General features: G+C 35.6%; 1 protein-coding gene and 3 pseudogenes across 1 annotated transcript; 2 read left to right on the forward strand and 2 right to left on the reverse strand.

The window, feature by feature from the left end:
• The window catches only part of LOC106330298, a 15,102-nt pseudogene extending 12,405 nt beyond the window's left edge, over positions 1 to 2,697 (reverse strand).
• Positions 2,635 to 5,676, reverse strand: LOC106332566 (pollen-specific leucine-rich repeat extensin-like protein 1). The gene has a single exon (XM_013771039.1). The coding sequence runs from the start codon at positions 5,592 to 5,594 to the stop codon at positions 2,805 to 2,807; it is 2,790 nt and encodes a 929-aa protein (XP_013626493.1). The 5' UTR covers positions 5,595 to 5,676; the 3' UTR covers positions 2,635 to 2,804.
• Positions 5,677 to 6,228: 552 nt separating this feature from the next.
• LOC106334335 lies at positions 6,229 to 7,719 on the forward strand (annotated as a pseudogene).
• A 630-nt stretch (positions 7,720 to 8,349) lies between these two features.
• On the forward strand, positions 8,350 to 9,755 carry LOC106330299 (annotated as a pseudogene).
• The last annotated feature ends 377 nt before the right edge of the window (positions 9,756 to 10,132 follow it).

A 10,132-nucleotide genomic window follows, 5' to 3' on the forward strand; every position in this document is an offset into this window, starting at 1 on the left:
AAAACAAAACAAAACAAAACAAAACATGTTTCTCCTCAGCTTCTTCCTTTTTTTTCTTACAACGATCTTTTTTTTTTTGAATGATCAATTGCTTATTATCCACTGTTTTACTCTGACTGATCTTTTTAGAATAGCTTTTTGTAAATCTGTTAGAAACTTTTGAAATTCAAAAGCTTTAAACTATAATAGGGTTTTACTGAAACTCTATGAACAGAACACTATAATAGGGTTCTAATATTTTCTGAAACTCTATAAAAATAAATTAAAATTGACCAAGTGGAAATGCAAATAAAATGAAAAAAAATCTGACAAGATGAACTGCAAATACAACTTAAATTTTAATAATATTTGGTACTATATTGATTTTGTAGTTAAATATAAAATTTATTTATAATTAAGGAGTAATAATTTTATTTTTTTGAGAAAGAGGGGCAGTAATTTTTCAGTCCGCTTTAGGCGCGGAACAACTCCGGACCAGCACTAATTCTGGACTGCTATGAATTTCTCTAAACTCCTCAAAAAAAATATGAAACAAATAGATATGAATCCACGAAATAACATGTACCTTTATGGAATATGTTTGGAAATAGAATCAAATTTTGGTTAAGAAATCAAAGTGTTCCTCTCATACCAAGTTCTAACCATAACTTGTTTTTTATTAATCAAATCATAAACTAAATATAATAGTAAGCTCTGAAACTTATTTATAATAAATCTTAAAATTATAGATAAACACTGGAATAATAAAAACAATTATCTTAACAATAATAAATTAGACAATCAAAATATTCAAAATATTTATCAAATATTATTTTCTGCATTATGCACCTAACAAAAACAAAATATATAAAATATTGCTTATATGTGTTTTATATTTTAAATATTTAAAGTGAGAGTTTTTATTTGAAAACGTATTTACTAAGTATATATTATTTTATCCAAAAATTATAGTAAACATATATCTTTTGATGACATAGATAAGCATAATTTCAAATAAACCCAAAATACTTAGTACATAATATTTCCGTTTAACAATAAGTGATATTCTAAAAATATATAATAAATGTACACAATATAGTAAGTGTACAATATATTAACTCATAAAATACTAAAACTTATATATATATATTAACTATTAAGGATCACTATTAATTTAAAGATTTTTTTTATAATTTTCTAAATCAATTTTTGAAAGAAAATATATAATACAAAAAAAAGTACAATTTTTTATGAAAACATGTATAAGAGCAGAAATAATTTACAATATGTGTAGTATAATTATAGCACGTGTCATATTTAGAGTTAATAAAAGAAAAATATTGAAATTAATGTTAATTTTAAAAAAAATATTGGCATATTTAAAATTAAATAATTTTTTTCCAATATTCTTTAAAATCTAAAATATAATTTTATTATTGTTCAATTTCTCATTTTTATTCCTATAACGGGTTGAACCTCAATATTATAAAAGATAAAAATATATTGTCATCTCACATAATGACAAATTCATCAAAGTAAACAAGTTCACCTGATTTCAGAGGGATATCGAGCCCACTTCTTGTAAACAACTTTTAAACCATCATCTTCATGTTCTGTTGAAGAAGGAATAACCACTGGATCTTTGAAATAAACATTAAACAGTTCTCACTAATATCTAACGTGGATATATTATATCAAGTTTCATGTTTTTGACATAAATACACAGAGATAAGTAGCTAAAGTGCAATTAAATAAACTAAACAGATCATCTAATAAATTGATACAATTAAACAAAATAAAAATATGACCGGAACGAGACCAGACATTAACGGAGCAGCAACAGACAGAAAAGAGGTATGAGCGAACTGTCTCCGCTCCACCCGCTACACCTGTTTAACCCACTCCTCATATAGAGAAATGTGACAGGTTGGGCACATCTCCTCCAGAGTGGCGATTGTCGAAAAAACCTGAAGACCAAACGCCAAACTAACAAATTATCACTTGCGTCGGTCGGACCCAGTCCACTTCCACTTCCAAAGAGCTGAGGGATATTTCTTCCAGTCTCTAACATTCTTAGTGTGTTCTCCATCATAATACCCTACCGGGTTCACCTCGTCTCTCTTCACCTTTATAACTTCTCTTTGATAGGAAAATCGAATAACGTTTTCACAGTCTCCTCTGTACGCTTCTTTGTGTCGCAAGGCACATCATGATGATCACCTGAAAAAAATCTCTATTTTTCTCATGCATCACCGATCTCCGAGATCACATTTTGGACATCTTCGGGTCATCTAGATGCAAGAAATTGATCATAGGTACTTGTTCGGGTATGTCAGGGATGAAAATGGTATATGATAAAGTGGTTATAATAAAGTTTGCTTATGGAAAACCAAATCAACGATAAAAATCAATCTGACGTTGACTTATAAATTAACGACTAGGAATATAGAAAGTTAATTCTTTTAATTTCTCCATTAACTTTTGATTTCTAAGTTAGAAAAATGAAAGATGTTTTGTAGATATAAACTAATGAAAAAAAATTATTGATAGATTACTGTAGAAAGTGAAACAAATAAACTTTGAGGTCAAAACACAAATACAGTGTAAAGATAAACAAATATAGATTAAAAAAAAACATATTGAATGTGATGAATTTACACTATAGACACAGAATTACAATACTGGTTACAAATCATTTTGGAAATTTCACAAACTCATCTACTTACTATACTGGTTAAATTTTCAAATGTTTTTTTTTTGTTTGTTTCAGATTTGATTAGTTGGAAAAATTTAAACCAAAATGAAAAATATTTAAAATTGTTGGTTTAGTAACCAGGAAACATTGGTGGTGGTGGCGATGCGTATTGGAATCCTATATTTGGTGGAAGGATGAAATCATCATCACCACCGTCATTATTTTTTGGTGGCGTTGATGTTGTAACTGGTGGTTTTACTTCTTGTGTTGATGGTGATGGTGCTTCGATTTGTTCTTCTGAAGGAACTGGAGATATATCTGGTTGGGAAAGTGGAGTTGGAGTATGATTCGGCTCGGAGATTGGTGTAGGAGCAGGAGCTGAATTGAGCACTGGTGATTGATCATATTCTGATGGTGCTTCTATGGTCTTAGAGTTTGGAGTTGGAGCTTGAACCGGTGATGAATCTTCTTCAATTTCTGTTGAAGGTGTTGGAGCGGGTGATGATTTGAACACTGGTGAATGATCTGATTCTGATGGTGCTTCGACGGTCTCAGAGTCCGGAGTTGGAGCTTGAACCGGCGATGATTCTTCTTCTATTTCTGATGAAGGTGCTGGAGCGGGTGACGATTTGAACACTGGTGAATGATCTGATTCTGATGGTGCTTCGATGGTTTTAGAGTATGGAGTTGGTGCTTGAACCGGCGATGATTCTTCTTCTATTTCTGATGAAGGTGTTGGAGCATTTATCATTGGAGATGTTGCCGGTGGTAAAGGTGTTGCTGGTTTTGGTGGTGGTGAGAAAGCTGGAGGAGGAGAATATATCGGTGATGAAGGTGGTGGAGTGTAGACTGGAGGAGGCGGAGAATGAACTGGAGGCGGTGGAGAATACATCGGAGGTGGTGGAGAGTGGACTGGTGGAGGAGGTGGAGGAGAGTAGATAGGTGCAGGTGGTGGTGGAGAGAAAACTGGTGGGGGTGGTGGTGGTGAATGGACTGGTGGGGGAGGAGAATGGACTGGTGGTGGTGGAGAGTGAACTGGTGGTGGTGGTGAATGGACTGGTGGTGGTGGTGAATGAACTGGTGGGGGAGGAGAGAGGACTGGTGGTGGTGGAGGAGGAGAGTATACCGGAGGTGGTGGGGGATAAACTGGTGGTGGAGGAGGTGAAAATACAGGAGGCGGTGGGGAATGAACTGGTGGTGGTGGAGGAGAATGGACTGGAGGAGGAGGAGAAAATACAAGAGGTGGTGGTGGTGGGGAGTGTACTGGTGATGATTGTGGTGTTTCTTCTGTTGACGGTGGTTGAGGACGACGTTTTTTTATGGGAGATGCGTCATAAGGATCGTCTGTGACCGGTGGTTCCATTGGCGGCGACCTAATTTTTGGTGTTTCTGTTTTTGGTGATTGTTCATGCTTAGGTGACTCTTCAGGTTTTGTCATATCTGGTTCAGGAGATTCTTCTTGTTTTGGTGGTTGTTGTTTTGGTGACTCATGCTTAGGCTTTGGCTGTTCTGGTTTCGGTGAATCGTGTTTTGGTGTTTCTGGTTTAGGTTCTTTTGGTTTAGAAGGCTCTGTCTCAGGTTCTGGACTAGGTTGTTGTGGTTTGGGAGATTCCTTTGGATTTGGTTTAGAAGGTTCTTGTAATTTTGGTGTATTAATCTCCGGTTTATGCTCTGGTGTTTTTGGTGTATTAGGTGTTGGATTTGAGCCTCCTCCTCCGCCACCACCGGCACACTTGTCCTTGCTGCAATCCACAGGACGACTAACCACTGGTAAACATTCTTTAGCCGACTTTTGTTGTGGTCTGTTCTGTAAGCAATTGCTTGTATCATCAAACTGTTTATCTTGACTTTTCCCAGGAACACAACTCTGCGCTTCTCCATTGAAGAAGTTATAAGAAAATGTAAAATTTGACAACTTTGGCAGCTTGCAAATACTGTCCGGAACAAATCCAGTGAGCTTATTGTATGAGAAGTCCATTTGTTCCACATTATCTAAGAGTGACAAGCTTGACGGTAAACTTCCAACAAACCCATTCTTGCTCGCATCAAACACAGTCACATTGTTCAACGATCCAATCTCGTTAGGGAAACAACCGCTCAAGTTATTCCCTATAAACATAATCTCGTTGAGATTCTTCATCTTACCAATGGTTTTTGGGATGCAACCGCTGAATTTATTATGCGCAAAGGTCACGACGGAAGCAGTCGATTTACCGATTGTCTCAGGGATGATCGACTCGAATCTATTGTTGTTCAAGAAAATAGCATCGAGATCCTTATCAAAGATCTCTGGGGGAAGTTTCCCTTCAAAATCGTTGTATCTCACGTCAAGGAACTTCAAAGATGGCCAAGAGAGTGCAACTATCGGGAACGGACCAACAAAACGGTTGTTGCTCACATCGAATTCATACATTAATGTCAGTTTTGACAAGCTTTTTGGGATAATGCCGCAGAATCTGTTGGAATTAATATGAAACAAGGCGACATCAGTCAACAGACCTAGTTCATGAGGCAAATATCCAGCTATATCTGCATGGTTCATATCAATTCCCGCCACAACCATCATGTTTGGATCATCAAGTGCTGGCGCGCAGAACACGCCTTTATAAGAACACACGTTTGTACCAACCCAGTTAGCTGATGTGTTGAAGGGATCAGAGTATATTGCCTTTTTCCAAGCTTGAAGGGCAATGTAAGCCCTCTTGAGTCGGTTGTTAGCAAATTTGAGGTCTACATCGACTTCATATTCTATATCGTCGAGAAGATTGTCATTCTCCGGTAAAGTTAAAAGTTGACGTTTTGTGAGAAATGAAGCTTCTTCATCGGTGAGAGCGGTTGTAGAATGTATGATAGTAAAAATGATAAAAAAGAATAGGAGAAGGAAGCAGCCATAAGGCTTCTCCATTGTTCTTCGATTCATGGTGATGAAAAACCTTGGAGATGGCTCATTGACTTGCTTAATAAATGAATGTTGTGGAGATAAAGCCTATAATGAAAGAAAGGCAAACAGAAACCACCAATTTTGTTTTCTATTTTTAGCAAAACGAAAATTATACAAGCTAATGTTTTCAAGGATGCAAAAATAGCAAACTATTGTAGCTAATATAGAACTTGATGACAACGTCTTTAGAAGTTTTGTTTGTTTTACCACATTTGAAATCTGAACGATCGAGACTTTTACAGACTGGAAAAAAAAAGTAAAAACTCTTTCTTATTGTTGTAGACATGGCGTTTGCGTTTTGAATTCTTAGAGACGTTAAAAATATATAAGAGTATTGTTTCTTAGATGCTGATACTGTAGGCTATTAGTATTTATTCATCATCATGATGGGGTAAAGTAAACTAAGAACTAAAACATCAAAAGCCGTTCATAACTAAAAGAAAATTTCCAAGGATCAAATTTAACAAGGCCATCACAACATGGCCTAGCTCACTTCGTTATCACAAAAGTCTTCACTGCTGTTCCATTTGTCAACTTGTTATCTAGCTCTACTATCTAATTGTTTTGTAGAGGCAAGACTCGTTCATCACAACCTCTCAGTAACTTGAAAAAAATGGAGATCAACATAAACAGACACTTGACCCTAATTCCTGTTATCTTGGTCAGCCTATACAATTGCTTGTCTCCGCCACACCACAACATGGCGGAGACCACCATTTTGTGCTGGTTCATGGGGGCGGTCATGGGGCTTGGTGTTAGTGTAAACTCATACCAATATTGAAATCTCAAGGCCATAACGTAACAGCGGTCGACTTAGCGGCATCCCGGATCGATCTACGTCGGGCTGAGACTCTAACGGTCGTTTGCGGAGTATATTGGGCCGTTGATGAGTAATGGAAACTCTAAGTGAGGATGAGAAGGTGATTGTGGTGACACATAGTTTGTGCATACATGATAAGATTCATATGGCTATTTTCATCACTGCCCTAATGCCTAGCCTGGCCTTTAATTTCACCATCATTTCTCGAGGGGTATGCTACTAATTACATAATTTCCGCTTTTAGAGTAATTGTTCGTTTGGTTCAAACTTAATAATCCTTGTTTAACACTTGTCTTTATATTTTTCTTCACCAGTTCTAAGGGAAACCGTATCCAAGCTCCATGGCTAGTCTACATTTTTGTAAAGTTGGCGAGGTGGCAAGCTCCACAACTGGACTCGAAGTTTATATTTGGAGATGGGCCTGATAAACCTCCTACAATTTTCAATTGAGGCCAACTTTTTATTCCATTAACTATGTATGATCTCCTAAAGAGGTAAACAAACACAAAACTTATCAATAATTTTTTTTTTTGGTCAACAAACTTATCAATAATTATTTCATTCTTTTAAACCTCGGTTGAGTAATGTAAAGGCTGTTGCAGTGGCAAAATCAGTCCTTTCATGCTAAACTCATCCTCCATGATTGGAATGTAGAACCCTCTTTGATATTATGAATGAATGAATGTGTTTAACCCAAAAAAAAAAAGAACCATAATTTCCTCAGATCTGGAATCAGTTTTAGAAATTATGATGTAAATAGTTAACACTTTATATCAACAAACCGATCACACTACCCCATCAACACTGTCATTCTCATTTTTGTAACACTTATATTTGAAGGACGTGGAACTGGCGGAATTATTGGTTCGGCCACAACGATTATTCAGCAACGAAAATATAGATACTAGTCTTGTGCTCACGCCAGAGCGATTCGGGTCGGTAAATCGGATCTTTGTACTGTCCGATAAAGACAGGACACTGGTGAAAGAGTTTCAGCTCTGGATGATCAAGAACAACCCTCCTAACCACGTGGAGCATATCCAGGATTCTGATCATATGGTCATGATTTCTATGCCGTTAGATCTCGGTGACTGTCTTTTATCTTTGGCTAAAAAGTTCGCTTGAAAAATTATGACATTTCGATTCATCATTTTGTTTTTTTGATCAATGATCCTTATGGTTATCAATATTGCCTGCATATTTATACTTTTGTAACATCACTCTGCAATATTTATACCTTTGTAACATCACTCTGCAATTTGTTTGACTTTTCAAAATTAGCAACTCCAACTAACATTTTCATAAAACTAAGAGCATCTTTAACCATAGCAACTCTATCGGATGCTTAAACATTTTTTTTAGTATTAAATGGATGTTAAACACTTTTTTAAGCAATTTTTAATATTTTGACCTCCAATGGAAGTTGCTTATTTTGGGGTGCTTAAAAAAAATTATTAAACATTGTTTTATATAAGATTAAATCTATTTATTATATAAAACATATTTAATCTTAACATTTAAAACATTCATTTTAAAATAAAAAAATAAAAACAAAGATTAGTACAATAATCAACAATAATTTGAAAGAAACATCCGAGCTCAATTGTTGTCCTCATCACGTCCAAATTTACTCCACAAATGTTCAACCAAATCAGCTTTCAGTTGTTCATGCATTTGTCTATCACGAATTCTAATTCGAAAATCCATCATATTGGCGATATTTGAAGGGATATCTGTTGAATAGTTGAGATCCACATGTGAACTTCCGTTGTCTTCTGCTTGTTGGAACTCGGAAAGATTAAATTGCGTGTATCCATCTCGTTCGTCTTCAACTATCATATTATGGAGTATGATACATGCTCTCATAATCTTCCCAATTTTGACTTTATCCCAAAAAGTGTTGGATTTTTAACGATGGCAAACCGAGCTTGCAAGACTCCAAAAGCACGCTCGACATCTTTTCGGACAGCTTCCTGGTGTTGAGCAAATAAAACTGCTTTCGGCCCTTGTGGTAGCGAAATAGATTGGATAAAAGTTTTCCATTTCAGATAAATACCATCGGTGAGATAGTAAGCCAAGTGATACTCTCTTCCATTGACAAAGTAAGTGACTTGCGGAGCTTGACCATTTATTATGTCATCAAAAACAGGTGAACGATCAAGAACATTTATATCATTTAAGGTACTTGGAGGTCCAAAAAACGCATGCCAAATTCAGAGATCATATGAAGCAACCGCCTCTAAAACAATTGTAGGTTTACCCGAACCACGAGAATATTGCCCTTTCCAAGCGGTGGGACAATTCTTCCACTCCCAGTGCATACATGATAAGATTCATATGGCTATTTTCATCACTGCCCTAATGCCTAGCCTGGCCTTTAATTTCACCATCATTTCTCAAGGGGTATGCTACTAATTACATAATTTCCGCTTTTAGAGTAAGATTTTTCGTTTGGTTCAAACTTAATAATCCTTATTTAACACTTGTGTTTATATTTTTCTTCAACAGTTCTAAGGGAAACCGTATCCAAGCTCCATGGCTAGTCTACATTTTTGTAAAGTTGGCGAGGTGGCAAGCTCCACAACTGGACTCGAAGTTTATATTTGGAGATGGGCCTGATAAACCTCCTACAATTTTCAATTGAGGCCAACTTTTTATTCCATTAACTATGTATGATCTCCTAAAGAGGTAAACAAACACAAAACTTATCAATAATTTTTTTTTTTTGGTCAACAAACTTATCAATAATTATTTCATTCTTTTAAACCTCGGTTGAGTAATGTAAAGGCTGTTGCAGTGGCAAAATCAGTCCTTTCATGCTGAACTCATCCTCCATGATTGGAATGTAGAACCCTCTTTGATATTATGAATGAATGAATGTGTTTAACCCAAAAAAAAAAAGAACCATAATTTCCTCAGATCTGGAATCAGTTTTAGAAATTATGATGTAAATAGTTAACACTTTATATCAACAAACCGATCACACTACCCCATCAACACTGTCATTCTCATTTTTGTAACACTTATATTTGAAGTACGTGGAACTGGCGGAATTATTGGTTCGGCCACAACGATTATTCAGCAACGAAAATATAGATACTAGTCTTGTGCTCACGCCAGAGCGATTCGGGTCGGTAAATCGGATCTTTGTACTGTCCGATAAAGACAGGACACTGGTGAAAGAGTTTCAGCTCTGGATGATCAAGAACAACCCTCCTAACCACGTGGAGCATATCCAGGATTCTGATCATATGGTCATGATTTCTATGCCGTTAGATCTCGGTGACTGTCTTTTATCTTTGGCTAAAAAGTTCGCTTGAAAAATTATGACATTTCGATTCATCATTTTGTTTTTTTGATCAATGATCCTTATGGTCATCAATATTGCCTGCATATTTATACTTTTGTAACATCACTCTGCAATATTTATACCTTTGTAACATCACTCTGCAATTTGTTTGACTTTTCAAAATTAGCAACTCCAACTAACATTTTCATAAAACTAAGAGCATCTTTAACCATAGCAACTCTATCGGATGCTTAAACATTTTTTTTAGTATTAAATGGATGTTAAACACTTTTTTAAGCAATTTTTAATATTTTGACCTCCAATGGAAGTTGCTTATTTTGGGGTGCTTAAAAAAAATTATTAAACATTGTTTTATATAAGATTAAATCTATTTATTATATAAAACAT

This window comes from Brassica oleracea, chromosome C3, assembly GCF_000695525.1.
Source record: "Brassica oleracea var. oleracea cultivar TO1000 chromosome C3, BOL, whole genome shotgun sequence".
Classification (NCBI taxonomy): Eukaryota; Viridiplantae; Streptophyta; class Magnoliopsida; order Brassicales; family Brassicaceae; genus Brassica; species Brassica oleracea.

Coding starts and splice junctions, on each gene's coding strand:
- LOC106332566 (XM_013771039.1), bottom strand. CDS start 5,594: ATGAATCGAAGAACAATGGAGAAGCCTTATGGCTGCTTCCTTCTCCTA.